Source organism: Onychomys torridus, chromosome X, assembly GCF_903995425.1.
Source record: "Onychomys torridus chromosome X, mOncTor1.1, whole genome shotgun sequence".
NCBI lineage: Eukaryota > Metazoa > Chordata > Mammalia > Rodentia > Cricetidae > Onychomys > Onychomys torridus.
The window spans coordinates 94,818,973-94,838,203 of NC_050466.1; the positions used below are offsets into that span (position 1 = coordinate 94,818,973).

Genomic DNA, 19,231 nt, shown 5'->3' on the forward strand with positions numbered 1-19,231 from the left:
TAGTATCCTCCTATGAGTGAGACAATTGAATAGCTTGAACTGTTTGGGAGGCATCCAGGCTGTGGGACCGGGACCTGTCCTTAGTGCATGAGCTGGCTGTTTGGAACCTTGGGCTTACACAGGGACACTTTGCTCAGCCTGGAAGGAGGGGACTGGACCTGCCTGTACTGAATCCACCAGGTTTAAATGAATCCCCAGGGGAGTCTTGGCCCTGGAGGAGATGGGAATGGAGGGGAGGGGATGGGGGGAAGATAGGGGCAGGGGCGGGATGGGGAGGACAGGGGAACCCATGGCTGATGTGTAAAATTAAAACACAAATATAATAATAATAATAATAATAATAATAATAATAATAATAATAAACAACAAAGAACACCATGTCTCAAGCAATTCATTCATTCAGTTTCACAGGGATGTTTCTGGGATGGGACCCTATCTTGCCACATGAATAGAGAGATTATGTTCCCGAAACTGTCTTCCTGAGCAAACAGAAACACCTAAGTGTATTTCACTACACCAAGGAACTCCTAAAAAGACCCTTCTAAAAATTGAAGGGATTGATACTTTTAAGCAAAGCCTACTTGAAAGCCTTTAGGGGTAATCAAGAGATGTAAGCAAACAGGCAACCTCTTCCTCTTCCTGGGGCTCCTCCTCTTTCCCTCCTTTTCTTCCTAACGTTGAAAGCTAAGTTCTATTTCTTTTTAAACTAGTGATGTGTGGAAAATGCATGACGTACTAAAAAAGGATTTCCATGCAGGTTAATTTTGCATATCCCTGTCTCCTACCCAGTATCGAGGATTGTGGGTTATGATTCTTAAATCTCATAACTTTACCTGCTAATTATCAAATAAATGAAACTTTACATAAATTCTCATTTTTTTAAATAGTTCAAGTCTCTGGCTGAAGAAAGTGATAAAATTCCAGAAAATATAATTGTCAGGTATGATTTTCAAAGTGTTGTACAGCATCTGTGGCTTATTTAGTGCCTAAGCTGAGCAGTGGGAGGAAGAGTGGCCCCTTCTTTCCCTCCATTTGCATGCCTTTCCTTCCTCTTCCTCTCTGTTTGCATCTTCATCTAGGCTGACTGCTGTTCAGAACATCTGGCTGTGCGCATGCTCTCTTCTGCTGTATCCTCCCTAGTCCCACATCTAACTTTTGATGCACATCCCTGGACTTACCTTTCTATTGTCACACCCTCTATTTTCTAAGCAGCTCCCAGAATTGAATTCCTAGCAGAGTCCAAATACTGAGTTCTCACTGCAATGTCAATTATCTCACTTGTTTACCCAAAGACACCATCATGTGGAGCTATGTTTTCCTAAAATGGACCAAGTGGAAACTGAGGAGGAGTTAGAGGTTTGTTGTTTATTTTCCTTAAGCTCAAATTTGTCTAATAGGAAGCCCGTAGCTGAAAATGGATGAGCCGCTATTTAAATAACATACTGTGATCTAATGAGCTTTGTGGATTGATTTGGAAACCTACTACTCGAAAACTATCCCTGTCAAAAAGAATAATTTAGGAAAAAAAATGAAGAATTTAGTCTAGGTATAAGTTGGGGCATAATGACTATATGGTTATACAGTACGTTTGAACTGAATAATGAGAAATAATTAAAGACTTACTTATAAATGTTTTTATAGATTCCATTTTTACCATTGCTAGACAGTGCCAATTCAAATGTCACAGGAGAATTAATATGATCACATTTTTCAGTACTGTTCAGAGTCCATGAAATAGTAGCAGATCGAGTTTGGATATTAGAAACCTAGAACGATGAAAATACAAGGACTATACTTAAAAATCATAATCTGTAATTCTGAATCCAGTCTTCCTTAAATCTTATTGGATATTACATGTAATTCCCATATCAGGTGCTGAAAAACTGTGATTAAATTAGCCATTCATTTTATCTTTAATGCATTGGATATTATTTCATTGCTGAAGGAGATTATGAAGAATTTAACACAGCAAATGCTTCAAATGAGTCCTCTACTAAAGAAAAAGTGCTGTGAGTTTGCAGGGTTTAGACTGGAAAGGTAAAAGACCGTGAACTCAACACCTCTGTTACTTACCACAGGTTTTCCAGTGTTGAAACAGCACGACTGTGTTCTGTATTCTGTACTGTTTTCTAAAAGAAAGGAAAAAAAAAAAACCACCTTAAACGAAACAATGTACTGGCAAAAACGAGAAAAAAGTTAGATCTGTTATCACTCTACAAATACATAAGCACAACGAAAAATACTAAGACCTAATGACAACTTACATTAAACTCTTAAAACAGAACCTGGTCAAAATATGCATTAAACTCTAGCAGGACATGTACAAAATTCCTTAATTTAAAAAAAATCAGACAAACGAAGTAGGATTGAAATTTGCAATGTTTCCTTAGAAGACAACTAAAAAAATTCAAGGACATGCAAATTTTACAAGAAGTGTGTGTGTGTGTGTGTGTGTGTGTGTGTGTGTGTGTATGGGTGTGTGTGTGTGTATGTGTGTGTTGCTAGGAATTTAATCCAGGGCCTTTGGCATACTACATAAGCACTCTACCATCGAGATGCATTCTAAAACTTTTCATGATTTTAAAAGGCAGCCTAATTATGATTTTGCATACACTATTTGGCCTTCAAAAGTAGAATAAGAATTTTGTCATGTGATACAACATACATAAACTGAAAGGACATTATACCAAATGAAATAAGCCAGGCACAGAAAAACAAATACATAATGGCCTAACTTACATGTAGAATTTAGTAAAGTTGAAAGAAACATTACCAGGAGTGGGGTGTAAGTTAGAGAATGGGTAGCTGCTGAACAAAGGGAATAAAGTTTCATAGGGGAGAAATAGGTTTTGAGAGCTATTGTATCACAGAGTGACTTTGGTTAATATAAGCTATATTTCAATATAACATACATGCATTTCAAATATTTCAACATAAAAAGCCTGATTGGCAAGTGAGATGACAGGTGTTAGCTTCACTTAGTAATACCACATTATATTTATATATTACATATATGTGTGTGTCAAAATTACACTGTACATTATATATATATATATATATATATATATATATATATATATATATATATATGTTTATTATTTGTCATCTAATAAATTAAAAAAATTAGAAAAAATGTGGAGGCACAAGTATTATGAGGTTAAGAGGAAGCAGAAGCAGAGAATGGCATGTTAATATTTAAAGCCGGTTGACAAGGTGACATTAGAGAATAATGGTGCTTTCCACCAAGCACTATGACCCAAGTTTGAGCCGGGGACCTGCATGCTTGAAACAAGAAAACAAGCTCCCACTTGTTGGCCTCTGAGCTCCCTCATTCACAGACATGCACAGACTAAATAAATAATTATGTGTAGTAGAAATTTACTTAAAAATTCATTGAGAGTCCAAAATATTTGGCTTGAGTACTCATTGGCAACAAAACTGGATTCCTGGGTTTACCTTTTTGTGCTGCATTTGATGATGGAGTCTTCTTTTGTTTTCCACCTGATACCTGCTTATTGTCTCCACCTCTCATATTATTCTCTCTCTTTCCATGATCATTTTCAGTATAAGCTCTGGTGTTGTTGGAAATGCTGTCAGCACCAGAAGGTCTGAGAGCATTATTAATTGAAGAGGAGATATGAGCATTTTCAGAGATGGGAGCACTCTCGGAACTACAGCTTGGAGTACTATCAGGATTTGATGATTTTTGAGTTTCATCAGAGGTGACTGAATCATGACTAATTCTGGAAGGCTCTGGAGCACTAGTAACGGTGTCAGCGCAAAGAGTAGTGTTTGAGGTAGAAGTGCTAGGGGCATGATCAGAGGAACTAGTGATTTTGTCAGTAGTGTTAATGTCTGGAAGACTGTCAGCAATGATTTTTGGAGTATCGTCAATAGTGCAAGTATTCAGAGAGCAAGTGTTTGAAGTGTTGTCAGTGTGAGTGCCTGGAGCAGTATCCACAGTGTAAGCACAAAGAGTACTAGAAGTACTGGGCATCTCAATGGCTTTGTTCAGAAGCAAAGGAGTGTCATTAAACATGGAGCTAGTCTTATGTTCACCAAATTGGCGATCTTTCAGTTTCTTCTTTGAATATTCTCCCATTTTAACAATCCTTTCATCAAGTTGATTTACTCTCCCATGAGGATAGGTTTCTAAAAAAGATTATGTGACAATGTTCAGTAATTATAATAACCATATTCTCTGAAGTTCTCTCTTCCACTTAACCATTAAAAGAACACTGATAAATCATGCTTTACTTAAAAATATTTTTTACTTTGCTTCAATCCAAATATTTTATATTTATGTATATGTTATATATATATACATATTTATGATATACTGATAGGTATGGAAAAATATGAGCAAATAAGTATTTTCCTAGATAGTAACTTCACTTTCAAATCCTAAGGTCTTATGATTGTGATGACAATCCTCCAGTGACTTTTATATTCCCAATAGATAGCATTAATAGTCAAGATTTTTATGATTTTCTAATATGATCCTATAGAACAGTTAGGAAAAATATGTACCACAAATTACACAAAAGAAATTTATAAAGATACAGTTTAATGAGTAGTTTACCTGAGACATAAACTTTAGGCATTATAAGCATTTTGCCTATGGACTATCATCAGCCCTAAGATATATGCATGATATACAATCATTCATGAAATGTTATTATCCTCTACTTTTTCTAACTTTAATAACTGTCTAAATCTGTTTGCTTTTAACAAGCTGAAAATGTTTCATATTTTTTCCACTTTTATAAAATTTTGTTTCAAATGACATATTCATTGTGTTGTAGTGATGGGTTTCATAAAAACACATGTACTTTGCCCAGATTTACCCCCTTACCTTCCCATTTCTTTCCATTCCCACTCCTGCTCTTCCCTAGTTTTTGAGAAGTCCTTCTTTTTATCCTCCTCCTTCCTCTTCTTTCTCTACCTCTGTCTCCTCCTCCTCTTCTTTTTTTTTTTTTTAAAAGATTTATTTATTATTATGTATACAGTATTCTGTCTGCATGTGTCCCTACAGGACAGAAGAGGGCACCATATCTCATTACAAGTGGTTGTGAGCCACCATGTGGTTGCTGGGAATTGAACTCAGGACCTCTGGGAGAGCAGTCGGTGCTCTTAACCACTGAGCAATCTCTCCAGCCTCTCTCTCTCTCTCTCTCTCTTTCTCTCTCTCTCTCTTTTTCTGGAGCTGAGGACCAAATCCAGGGCCTTGCGCTCTACCACTGAGCTAAATCCCCAACCCGCCCCTCCTCTTCTTGAGACAAAAACCACATGTATCCTAGGCAGGCTTCAAACTTCAGGAGAGGATGACCTTGAACTTCTGATCCTCCTGCTTCCACCTCCAGAATGCTGACATTTGAGGTATGTACCACCATGTCTAGCTTTATGTGGTACTGGAGATGAAACACAGGGCTTTGTGCATGCTAGGCAGGTACTCGACTAACTGAACAATAGTCTCAGTTCCCAGCCAGTATCACTTCCACTTCCATGTCACATCTATATTTGTGTCTCAATGACAATGGTTTGCATTTAAAGAAAGTGTATACCGGGCCTGGGGAGATGGCACAATGGTTCAGAGCACTGGGTGCTCTTCCAGAGGATTTGGATTCAATTCCCAGCACCCACACAGCAGCTAACAAGTGTCTGTTAATTCCAGTCCTAGGGGATCTGATGCCCTCTACTGGTTTCCATAGGCACTGCACACAAATGGTGCACAGAGCAAACACTTTGTACAAGCAAAAACAAAATCTCAAGAGAAGAACAGTGTGTACTACCATGATGCTCCTGGTATAGAAACGGTGCTGGTGCTGGTGCTGGTAGTAGTGGTGGTGGAGGTAGAGGTGCAGGTGGTGGCAGCTGCTGTGGGACAGGTTCTTGGATGTAAGTTACTGGAAATTCCCCTTGAACTGGGGGATACACAAGTTGGGAGGCCTGTGGGTATGTGAACTGGGCTGGCGCTATGAAGGGCGACAGTGGTTGCACAGGAGCAGGCAGGGGCATGGGATAGTCTGGGGTCGGAGGCACAATGATCATTTTGTGAATTCCATTTTCTTCCACCACCTGAAACAGAAGACAGAATCATATGTACATATTCAAATTCGTAGAAATCGTTATGCTTTAGCTTTATATCATATTGTGTTAATCTGGAAATCTAAAACATCAAGGACCAATGATCAAGATCATTCTTCTTTTTCCCCATGTCTCTTGATTTCTTTTGAGACAGGGTCTAACTATGGAGTCTTTGGAACTCACTCTGTAGCCCAGGCTGGTCTCGAACCCACAGAGATCTGCCTGCCTCTGCCTCTTGAGTGCTGGGATTAAAGGCGTGCACCACCATGGTTGGTTGTAAGTAGCTTTTTTTTAAAAAAAAAAAAAAAGAGGTAATTTCTGACACATTTCCAAACCTTAAAGTGAACCATATAATTTAAAACTACTCTTCTTAATCCTTACTTCCTCAATGCTTCACAACTGGAGACTACTGTGAATTTCTTAAGAACACTTCGAAAACTTCTTGTTTTCCTTCTTTTTAGTACATCACAGTAGCATTCTTATTCTGTATTTTACTTTCCTTTTTATTTAGTAATATACCTTTGAAGACTTTTCTGCATAGGCTTATAAATACCCCTCCCCCTCCCCCTTTTGAGACAGAGTCTAACTATGTAGCTTTGGTTGTCCTGGAACTCATTCTGTAAATGCTAGCCTTGAACTCACAGAGATCCACCTGCCTCTGCCTCTCACCAGTGCTTGGATTAAAGGCGTGCGCCACCACACCTAGCTCTATTTTCCCAATTTTTTGCTTATTTTTATTCTGCTCCATTATCTGCATATGTACTACACTCACTCATTTACAGGCACTGGGTCTGTTTTCAGACCTTTTTGTGATTGTAAACAGCACTGGAAGGAATCTATCTATCTATCTATCTATCTATCTATCTATCTATCTATCTATCTATCTGATTAATATATCATTCCAAAGTTGTAAAAATGTGTCTATCTGATAAATTAAAGATTTTACTTATTAAAGAATTTAAAGTAAAATTGCTGAGTGCAGGCACAAGTGCATGCATCTTTTCATTAGGTATTTTCTTACTAATAATTTTGTTTAGAATTAATGTGCATTATACTGACTTGTTTGGCATGTTCTGCATCTACACCACTATGCAATATACACAACCAAATAAGCTATGAAGACAAAGGCTATGAAGAAGGATAACAACATATCTTCTCAAGTCTCTATTTTCAAAGTCATTGAATATTTTCTTAATCTCAGTAGGAGTGCTATCTGCCTGCTCATTTCAGGTACAAAATAAATATCTGAGGAATTTCTTCAAAGTTTTCTTAGGTCTTTAAGAATGAAACACTACTGAGTTGAAAATACTATGTGATTTTAAGGACTAAAGATTGTACGTTATCGGAAACCATATTGTAAAAATTGTAATGGTACTTAAAGTGGATTAACAAACTTTACAAAGCACTGGAAGTTTATTAAATATTACATGATATAATTTCAGTAAACAGGCCGGGTGGTGCTGGCGCATGCCTGTAATTCCAGCACTTGGGAGGCAGAGGCAGGTGGATCTCTGTGAGTTTGAGGCCAGCCTGGTCTACAGAGCGAGATCCAGGACAGGCTCCAAAGCTACACAGAGAAACCCTGTCTCGAAAAACAAAAACAAAACAAAACAAAACAAAACAAAAAAACCCCAACAACAACAACAACAACAACAACAACAACCCCAGTAAACAATTAGGTATCATTTATGAGGCAATCTAAGGGAGGTTTGGTTAAAGTCAATCACTTGAAATAATTAAAGGTTTAGTTAAAAGCAAAATTTAAAGAAATGACAACAGTAGGCTAAGTAAGTATGTATTTCTGAAAATCTATTATCATACAGTTACATTGTAAAAATGTTAAATGATAATATAGAGCTAGACACCAAACAAAAACCACATTAGCATACCTGAGTTCCGTAACCAGGAGGAAGGTATATTGGTGGAAAACTACCCGTTGGCGCTATCAGAGGTACCTCTGCAGGTCCTAAGAGAATTATGAATGAATTTTAAACAAAGTCCATCACAGAATCCAGTTAACTTTGCATAGTGAAAATCAGCACTGAGCTTCAACAACAGCCATTTTGAAAGGATATTGTTGCATATTCACAAAGCCCACTGACAAAGAATAGATTAATGACCCACTGCCAAAGAATAGATTAATGACTGGAAATTCATTTCAACCAATGGAATATAATTAGGGGATATATAACGAGTACTGGGTAAAACATATATTATAAAAATATTGGCCAGTTCACTGTGAATGAAAATGAACTATCAGCTTTCTGAGAGTGTTTTTTCACTTACCATGACTATACTGCCTAAAATTTTACTCTGTGTCATACAATAATTTCTTGCAGTGATATGACCTAATACAAATGAAAGGAAATTTTATTTTGGGATGTCCTTCCAATAATATTAAAGCAAATATATACACATATATGTATGTAACAACAATTAATGAAAAAAGAGGCCTGTAAGAGAGCAAGGAGGGCTGGCTATATGGAATAGTTTGGAGGGAGAAAAGGGTAGGGGGGAATGATGTAATTATATTATAATCTCAAAATAAAAGAAATAATTTAAAAAGTGAAACAGGGGTCTGGGGAGATGGTTCAGTGGCTAAGAACACTGCCTGATCTTCCAGAGGACCTGGGTTCGATTCCCAGCTCCCACATGGTGTCTCACAGCCATTTGTTAACTCCAGTTTCAGGGTATCTGATGCTCTCTTCTGGCCTCCATGGGTACTGCACACACATGGTGCACAGATGCACATGCAGGTAAAACACTCACACACATAAAATAAAAATAAATACATCTTCAAAAAATAAAAAGGTGAACAGTTTTTAGGAAATGAGCTACTATAAAGAAGGGCTTAGAATTATTCCTGCAATGCTGCACTTTTATACCACATATTATATGATATGCAAATGTATGTATCAACTATAAGTTACAGTATAGACACTTATATGTCATCATTCTTTGGGTTATTTCTAATTATTATAATTAGTATTAAGTTATAAGAATATATGAGTTTTTAAGGTCCTGGAATGGTAATTTGTGAGTTCATGATGAATATTGCATACCAATCATTTAAAATCTACTGTTAGATGATATTTTCAGAAGTTCTGGAGACATAAGTGCAGAGACAAAAAGCCCAACAAGATAAAAACAGAAATTCTCACACTTTCAAAATCAGACTGATCAATCAGAACTTCACTGCAGTGACTTGAGATGTCTTAGATAAACATTTAGACTCTTCTTTTAAAAATGATTTAGTTTTATTTGATGTATGTGAGTGTTTATCTGCACGTATGTATGTGGACCATGTGTTTGCCTGGTGCCTGCAGAGTCCAGAAAAAGTTGTTGAATCTACTGGAATTGGAATTACAAATGGTTGTGGGCTGCCCTGTGGGCTGCTAGGAAATAAACCTGGGTCCTCTGCAAGAGCAAACAGACTTCTTGAAGTCCTTAGCAAGAGTATAACTTCCTATGAACCTCACTCCAAATGGTCAATCTCAAGAAAGAAAATGGGTGCTATGAAATTTACTGCTTAACAAAATAGATGCTACTCTCCAGATGTGAACTCACACAAATGGCATGAAATAAGACTAAATATCTTTCCTTTAAAAGAATTCTCATTCTCTTCAAGGGGTGGTTCTTTCTCTGAGAATTTTCTTGCTGTGTTTCTGTCTTTGCAGCACATTTTCTTTTATTTTTGATACTTTCACATATGTATACACTGTATCTTGGTCATACTCCTTCCCTCCAGCTCTACTCACCCTTCCATCATATCCCCCATTTCCTTTTACATCCTCATATTTTAAAATCATATAACCCACTAAGTCCAGTTAGTGCTGCGCAGGTGTGTGTGTGTGTGTGTGTGTGCGCGCGCGCGTGAGTGTGCGTGTGTGAGTTCAGCCACTGAGGCATAGGCAATCTACCAATGGAGGCCCTCCCACAAAGAGAAGTGACCCTCACTCACTCAATAGCCATCAACTACCATTATTAGCTCCTCAGCTAGGGGTGAGGCGTGGAAGCTGGAATTTAACTCTCCTCATCTTGTGGTAGTCTTATGCAATAATCACAGCTGCTGAGTTCATGTGCAATAGCCACGTCACGTCCTCTCCATCCTCAGGCTCTTATGTTCTTTCTGATCCTACTTCCAAGATACTCCCTCAGCATTTTTTTTTTTTTGCCATGCACGCGTGCGTGTTTGCGTGTGTGCATGTGTGTGTGTGTGTGTTGATATAGATGCTCTATCTACTGCAGAACATTCACAATTGCTAATTCTCAGCATTTTGAAGAGTTATGAGTCTCCAATTAACCACTACCCTCTGCAGTAAGAAGCTTCTGTGGCTAGGGTTGAGAGCAGTACAAGTCTGTCACTTCTTGGAGCTAGAGTGTTTAGTGTATTTACTTTAATATTTCCTTGTCTGTTCTGGTCTGGTAAATGCTTTTACTCTGGTGCCTTTGCCTAACCACTGTTGTTTCTGATAAACTCTGGTGGCTGGAAGAGTACTGTTTTCTTGCCACTTTTGGCCTTTTTACAGTCTAGTGATTATGGTCATCAGCAAAGTAGGCTTGGGCTGTTTTTGGTGAGATCCAATGGCTTCTGAGCTATGACTCTGAATGAGTATTACTTATCAAGGAGTTTATTTGTGTCCCTTGTGGAAAGCCTTACTTCTTGTTTGTGACTGGAAGACTCTGGCCAAAGCTCCTCTTTGGTGGGAACAGAAGGCAGTGGAAAGGAGGGAAGTCCACTATAAGTCTACAAGGCTAAGGAGCCGTTCTCACTCAGCCTGCGGTGTGCCTGGCAGCATGTCCAGAATGAACCCACATGTACTGTGAGGACTCCTCCTTCTTTTGCCCCTCTCATTTTCTCTGTCCCAGTGTTTGCTGCTGCTTTGCACAACTGGAGGCAGTAAGCTGGCTGTTCTCTTCTCCAGGGCGATGAGTCCTCTCCTTTCCTTCACAACTGGGTTTTTTTTTTTTTCTTCTCCCAGAGCTGAGGACTGAACCCGGGGCCTTGTGCTTGCTAGGTGAGTGCTCTACCACTGAGCTCAATCCCCAACCCCCCCTTCTCACAACTGTTTTGTGATCAATTTTTGGTCTGTGAGATTTCCTTTCAAGGCTAATCTAGCCTGACGAACTGAATGGGTTTGGTTCTGGACTGAAACTGTTCTCCCTCTACAAGTCAGAAGGCTATTGTCAGAGAATGCCCCAGCTTAGAACATGCCTCTGACAGGACAGTACAGTGAAACTGGATCTCATCTCAGACTACAGGGGAAGTCCACTGCTCTCAAGAAATACCTTCCAGATGAATACCACAACTCTCATCAGACCCACGGCTTGTATCTTCTCTGACTGTGCCCTGGGATGTGGTTTCAAAACTGGCCTAAATTTGATCCCCACTCTTAAAAAAGAACAAAAAATCCTTATTTTCTTTTATAACAAAATTTAGCCCTTACACCCACTCCCAGATCAAGAATGCCTGTCACCTCATGGCATACTGAGCTATAACTACATCCTACAGTTAGATCTATTTTGTTGAAACTTATGAAAAGACTCTTGGGTCCCTTATGTCCAAGTCTCCATGGCTGTATCACACGATCTTCAGTTGTGAGAGAGACATCCTATGTGCCTTAATAGATTCTCCCATTCTATTCCATGACCTCTAAACTTAGTCCTGGCTGAGAGCCTTGATAAGTCTTCATTTGTGAGCACTCAAGGCTCTGCTCAGTCTATGGTTAGTTAGGTCAGGGTTATGGGGTGGTGCCTGATTTGTAGCTCCACTGGTCATATCAGGCCACTGAATTAGAAACTGGCGTGGGGGGGAGGACTTGCCAAGACTGTATCTTGTCTGTCTATTAGAGGGAATTTTGAAAAGGGTTATTATCAAACTTAATAACTATAACACTTTGTGGGAGATAGCACAGAGCGGTGCTCCCAAGAACCCTACTTGCTTTCAATCTAGGCTAGCTGAAACCATGTGGAAGTATACTAATTTGACTGCATGTCAGAAAGCCATCCTGGCTGTACACTTTACAAGTCAAATCTCTCCAGATATTAGATAAAAGCTTAAAGGAATCCTAAACTCTTGCTTCACTTTATTAGACATGGCCTTCAAGATCTTGACCATAAGGGGACCTAGCAAGTCAAGGATGCATACTAGAAGAGTAAAGAGAGAAGGAGCGAGGTTACTACATGGTTGCCACAATTGTCTATTCCCTGCTCTTGTCGGGAAACCCTAGAGCTCTATTTGGTAGCCACCCTGTTTTGTCACAGGGAACTAGCTCATTTATGGGCCACAGGACTCTTTCCTGTTATTGCAGTTGTTAGCAAGGACATTTGAGCCAGGAGTGCTAAAAGTTACCAGGCTATAAGCTCGCTCCAGGACATGTTCAATCTACAAAGCATAGGCCAATGGGAAGCAAGAAAGGCCCTCTCTTCCCTGTGAGGGAAGGCCAATTTCCACCCAAAGAACCCATCCTTGGATCAAAGCTTAAAAAGGACAACTGCCCATGATTTTGTGAGAGAACAAGAGTATGACTGAGAGGCAACCTCCATTCCAGCCTCATCTCCTCCTGTCATTAAATTCCAGTTTGAATAGCCCCTTCTTCCTGTGACTAACAGTTTTCATTTCCTGTAGCCAGCTTCTCAAAATTCACACCACTAACACCATTCCTGCACATTTGAGTTTAACCATGACTATTACTTGCCCAACCTGACCTAAGCCCCTTCCCCAGCTCTGATAGAACCATAGCCTGTAAAATGATGAGAGATCTTAGGTTTATTTCAAAACAAACCTGTCCACACAGCTGTGGATCTACCTCCTCAGAGCCAGGATCTTCTTGCATCCCAGGAAGCAGGTAACAGTGGTAGCTGCCCCTGGGCTCGATCCTGGGGACTCCTTGGCTTTCACCCCATTCTACTTCACTCATTTCTTTCAGCTTTGCCCTCAGATCACAAAGATGGTTGCCAACTTTGTAGGTGTATGGGGTCCTGGTCAGGGCGTTGCTCCCTGTTAGACACCCCAAACCATCTGCAGGATTTAGCCCCTCTCTGATCCCCTCTGGGTACTGGGTAACCCATTGGGCTGGATCTTTCTCTCTCTCTCTCTCTCTCTCTCTCTCTCTCTCTCTCTCTCTCCTCCCTCCCTCCCTCCCTCTCATCTCTCCTGTCCTTTTCTCCCCTCTCCCCTCTCTTTTTCTTTCCTCTTCCTCTTCCTCCCCTCTCTCCATCACTTCCTCTCACATTCCTTGCTTTAGCAGCTCTGGCACTGTGGAGGCATCCTGATCTGTACTTGTAGTGTTGAGTGACCCACTCTGTTTGCTTCTCTCCCATGGTGACTAAGAGATCACCTGGGGTATTGCCCAGATTTGACTTTTCCAGGAGATGTCCCACAGGTAAGCGACATCTTGAAATGGACACTGATCTGGGGTCTTCAGAACATCTTGGGCTCTCCTCACCACCATGGGTTTCCAATTTTTCCCCAAATACCTTCAACATCTCCTTTGAGGTGTTTTTGTCTAACCTCTCTAAATTGGGTCTTGGGAGTGAAATCTGACCCAGTAAATGGCTTGGCACCAATATAAATTGGACGTCTCTTTGTGGTCTGAATGGCAGGCACATCTGAGTTGGCAAATTCTCAAGGATCGTGAGCACTTTAGGACAAGAACCAGAAAGTGTCAGGAAGCTCTCTATGCACAAGATTTCTGCCTCCTTGATGGCTTTTCCTGTGTCAATCCTGTTCCCCTACCCCAGTTGTCCTCTTGAAGGAGACTACTCCCTTCATTCTCCCTTGGAGACTCTACCTTTAGAGCTGCTGCCGATTGCCCCTCCCAAACCATCTCCCATCCGGTGCCTCAACCTGCTGCTCTTGAGCCCAGAGCCTCGCTCACTGAGCATTGGCACAAGGTAACAAAGTGGAGGAACTTCTGTTGTCCAACTCCTCTACTGCTCTCCCTTCCCTCAAGAGCGTCCTTCCTGTTACTGAAAGACCAACCGGAGATTCCACATTTCATACCCCAATTCATTTGTTTCTTCTAGGACATAGCTCTTATGCACTAATTTTTCATCTTATCCCATTGTCCATTTCCTTTTCTAGGAAGGCACTTGCTTCATAAACTTGGATTTACCATAAGTCTCTCTTGGCTATTATCCTCAATTTATCCTCTTGTGCTAAACTGCACCTGAGGGTGACTCTCTTCCATTCCTCAATCCTGTTTTTGTCTCTAAAGTCAACCCTGTTATATAAAACACAAGCCACCTGACAACTGCTCAACATCATCACCTGGTGCTCATTTCCCTCAGACATCCTTTTGATTTGTAACAATTCTGAAGTACCCATTTCCCCCTGCCAGGCTGCAGGGACTGAAACCCATCACCTCTTACCTCCTTGTGAATATCTCCATGCCCACAAATTCCCCCAACAACAACATGCCCATCCTTACTGTTTGAAAGCGCAATGTTCCTACCACCTTGTATCAGACTTTTGACAGGTCAACTCCCTCCTAGTTCCCACCCACTCATGTATCCCCCAACCTTATACTATTTTCTCTCAGATCCCCCAGACATCACATCCCTTTTCAATGTTGGACTCAGAGCCACCTCCTTCACCATTATCCCCTAGCCAAACCTTGGAACTTTCTCCTTTCATTTGGACTGACCCTGAGTCTAACTTCTCCCAATGACTTACCTGAACTGTACTCCTCAGGGATTCTGAGATGGCTCCTACCACTTTGGAAAAGTTCTTCAAAGGTACTCTGTCTATCTTCTTTCTTCTTTCTTCTCGATCTCTTCTGCTCTCCCCTTTTGTCCTCCCAAGTATCCCCATCTTTCTTCAGCATTCTACTCAACGACATAGTAGACCTACTGTGGATGCAATCCCTTTCAGCCTTATGTCTCAGAGGCTACTTGCAGCTGTAGACCTCCAGTGTTGTGCGTCTCTCCCAACCTTTTTATGCTTCATCCAAAGATGATCTCATGGTCACCTGGTTTCCTCTCCAGATACGCATAAAGGTTTTATCACCCTGAAACAGGCCCTCAGGAATTCCTGCCCTTGGGCTCCCCAGCCCCTCCTGACCTTTTTCTACCTTTACCTCTGCAGTGCTCATAACCAGGTCTTAGTTCTTCTAGCCCAACCAATGGGAGACTTACTCCAACATGCTGACTGTTTCTCTAAACAAATTGAACTACATATCAAAGCTGGCCCCTTATGCCACAAAGTTCTAGAAACTGCCATTCTACTCATCCCTAGAGCCTTCGAAGTTACCTTCCTTCAACTGTTGTTTTCTCTTCCCACCAATGTGCAACTTGAGTAACAATATTTTACTCTCCTCCACTTCCTCTCAGATCTACTAAGGCCAAACTTTGAGAACCCTACTGGTATTTCAATAACTCAGTACTCTTTTACTCAATTGAAAAACCTTTCTTTCCTCCAAGAGAGTCACTCCTACTTTCCAGGCCAAACACTTTCCCCTCTGAAATGTCCTTAGTACACATGTTCATCGCACCTCTCTTGTGAAAGAATACTTACAGGATCTCTGTAAACAGAGTAACATCTGTCAAAGGGTCTCTCCATAAGCAACTATTAGGCCCCCATCTTTCTCAACTCATCTACTTATGGTGCAACTCATGCCTCCCATAAGACACACCAATTACTTCCTGGTAGTAGCTGTAGTTGACACTTTCACAAATTGGGTAGAGGCTTTCCCCACTTCTAACAAATGTACCTCCATTGTGGCCTCTAGGCTACTAAGCGAAATAATTTCTCACTTAGGGATACAGGCCTTCCATTTAATTTGACAATGGCTTTGAATTTGTTTATCAAATAACTCAATGGACCATCTGTGCCCTAAACATTTCCAGAAGTTTCTACATTCCTTATTATACTCAGTCCTCTGGGAAAGGAGAGAGAGAGTAAATGGCATCTTCAGAACAATCTAGCCTGCTTCTCTCTCCAACTATGGAACTGGATTTCTTTCTGCTCCTAGCATTCCTCAAACTTCCTGAGGTTCCTTATAACCCCTCATTCTCAGCCCACACATCCTCCTAATCTGAACCCATCAAAAGACTCTCCTACTTCACTGAGTAACTCTCCATTTTAGTTTCTTAAGACTCTTCTAGAGTCCTTTACTAATTCCCATGCTCCCACTCCTATCTCTACCCCACTAGACTACTCCTTGCTCCTCTCCTTAAACCTTGAGATCTTGCTTTGATTCTTGTTTCAGTGAACCCTCTGAAGCCCACATGGGAGAGCCCACACAGGCTCATTTTAACCACCCCTACCACATCCAAACTTCAAGGTTGCTCCAATTGACACCACTTTTCTCCATAAGGAAGCTCACCTCTGACCCTGGGGACCTGAATTTACTAGTTACTAAATAATCTTCCACCTGCACAGGACCTACCTTGATGTGCCTCATTTGCATCCTAGAGGATATGGACTAATGCATCCTCCCCAGTCTACCACCCAACTCTGCCCCTACTCTTTCTTCTTTCCCTCCCTCTAAGACAGGGGTCTGGGCCCTCACCTGTTACCTAAACCAGACTGTCTCACTAGCAATCTCCTGAAGTCCTTTAATGATGCCATCCACTTCTCTTGTCAGGTCTGCCTTCACTTGCCATTAATCAGTCAGAAACCAAAACCCAGATTTGTTGAGTGCCAGGGAAGATTTGCTTTCTGATCCTTTCCTTGGGTCTTACATTTCCCACTGTCTAGTCCTCTTCTTTCATTTCCTCCCCCCACTACATTTATACCTGTTGTTAAGTTCATATGAATAATTTCTCTGAAATCCTGCCTTAAAAATATTTTCAACTTAACCTTGGAGGTGTCCCTCCAGACTGCCCTGCCACCCCTATGCAGCCTGTCACAGCCCTAGCCTTTGGACACTCCATCTCTCTCTGGCACACTAACTCTTAACACCAAATGTGGACACTCAGGGAAGCTCTTCCAGATATCCTGCTTTGACCTTTCACTGCCTGGCATACACCACCGGAATCTTTGGGATTTGTAGCTCCCAGGCATACATGTGTCTTCCTGTTAATTGTACAAGGGTATGCACTCTTACCTTCCTCTGACACAAATCCCAATCCACATCTTGACCTCTGTTAGGACATACTGGACTGTGAAGAAGATCCTCCTCCTGGGAACCTTGGGGGCTTTGATGAACGTGGGTATAGGGACCACCATCCTGTGAATAACTTGTCACCAGTTAACCTTTCTTTTCAAACAAATATTAGAGTCTCAAAGATGTTGTACATTAGCTTCTGGCAATCTAAGACCAGCTCTGTATGTTCCCTAGGTGCTGTTTCCATGCATGATCTCACGATCCTGGAGGCTACCCATAGGGTGGATGTGCACTTCTGAACGAACAGTGCTAATTCTTTATCGGTAAGTCAGCTGTCACAGAGATGGAGCACAAAGTTTAAGGGAAAGAGCCACTGCCTTTCTGCAGGACCCCAACTCATGGATGGCACCTTCATTGTCCTGGCTGCTTCCTTTTGTTGCCTCTTTCATCCTGATCGTCCCGTGGCATCTCTGCCTTTTCTTTCTTTCTTTCTTTCTTTCTTTCTTTCTTTCTTCTTCCTTCCTTCCTTCCTTCCTTCCTTCCTTTCTTCCTTCCTCTTTTTTTTCTTTTTTCTTTTTCTCTCCATGTAGCTTTGCGCCTCTCCCGGAACTCACTTGGTAGCCCAGGCTGGCCTCGAGCTCACAGAGATCCGCCTGCCTCTGCCTCCCGAGTGCTGGGATTACAGGCGTGCGCCACCACCTCCCAGCATCCCTTTCTTGATAACCTCTTTAAGAAGTTTTGGTGAACTCACAGAGACATCTCATAGCTGTCCTCCTTTTTAGACTCTTATTTCTAGGACCACCACCCCTCCCTAGCAGGAAGACTTGCCTATCCTGTCTTCCTACTGAGCCTGAATTGAGTGACAAGGTTCATGATCATCTTGTCTTCTGTGCTGATGCTGTCAACTGAGGTACCCTACAACATCTGAGTCCACAGAACACAGGGTGATGGTGATGGTACATGTCAAGACCATGTCTTTTCTTGTCTTACCCTTCAGTCTCTTTTGCTTACCAGGGAGGAACTTACTCCATAAGCTTGGAGCCTGTCAACTTATCCTCTCATGCTAGGCTGCGGCTGATGGAGAACTTCATTCATTCATTGACCCTAACTGTGACTCCTAGGATGACACCATTGTATGAGACATAAAGTTTTACAGTATTACCCAATACTACCATTTGTCTCTCATCTCCCACAATAACCATTCTGAATATACTTTGATAGCTCAATACCCATTCTCCTCCTTGGGGCTATTGGTATCAACCCCATCATCTTTTATTTCCTTGTTTTTGTGAGTAACATTTCTGAGAACTCCCTCCAATGTAAGCTTATCCTTACAGTCTGGAAACCCTACTAACTGTGAGCCCATCCATCTAGTAGTCCTCAAAACTTAGTCTCTCTTTTCTCAAATCTCCCCCTCCCCCATCACCACTTCACAGTCTTGGACGTCCAGGCTTCTTTCTTCACTATTGCCTTCCACCTGTGACATTTTGCCTGACTCCTGACTCAAACTTATCTCGACTATCCTCTCCCAAGGATTCTTAATGTCTACTACTTTGGACAAAGTTTGTGAAAACTCCTTTCCTTCACACCAGCACCCTTCTTCAAGACATAGAAGGCCTGATCCTGTACTTCCTCTCCTATTAATTGTCTCCAGAAATCCATAGCCTCCTCAATTTCCTAGCCAACCTTCAATATCAAGTCTCTAGGAAGAAGGCTCAGCTGATCCAATCCCAGATGCCCCATTTGGGTGTGAAAATCACCCCATACTCCACACAATTTCTGCTTCTTGGAAGGAGGACATTAGCCCAACCCATTTCTCTAATACTAAGAAGGATCTTCTTTTATTTTTAGGTCTCATAAGATACTGCCAGTTGTATTCCCATCACTGCTATTATCTCAGAACCCTTTTATACTACATCAAATGGTGACTTCAATGGTCACTTGATTTCTACTGTAGAAATACATAAAGCCGCTACAATCCTGAAGCTGAATCTTCCTGGAACTCCTGCACTTGGGCTACCAACTTATTCCAACCTTTCCACCTTTACCTCTTCAGTACGTGCAACCAGGCCCTAGTTCTTCTGGCCCAACTG

The 19,231-nt window shown here is 41.2% G+C and overlaps 1 protein-coding gene across 1 annotated transcript in view; it reads right to left on the bottom strand.

Annotated features, from left to right (window-relative positions):
* LOC118573608 (fibronectin type III domain containing protein 3C1-like) overlaps positions 1–19,231 on the bottom strand; it is a 50,995-nt gene that overhangs the window by 21,002 nt on the left and 10,762 nt on the right. Inside the window, exons 4-8 of the mRNA XM_036173889.1 lie at positions 7,977–8,053; positions 5,793–6,078; positions 3,457–4,152; positions 2,074–2,129; positions 1,624–1,766 (exon numbers count right to left, since the gene is read on the bottom strand). Coding sequence (XP_036029782.1) covers positions 1,624–1,766; positions 2,074–2,129; positions 3,457–4,152; positions 5,793–6,078; positions 7,977–8,053 — 1,258 coding nt within the window. The remainder of the gene's footprint in view (positions 1–1,623; positions 1,767–2,073; positions 2,130–3,456; positions 4,153–5,792; positions 6,079–7,976; positions 8,054–19,231) is intronic.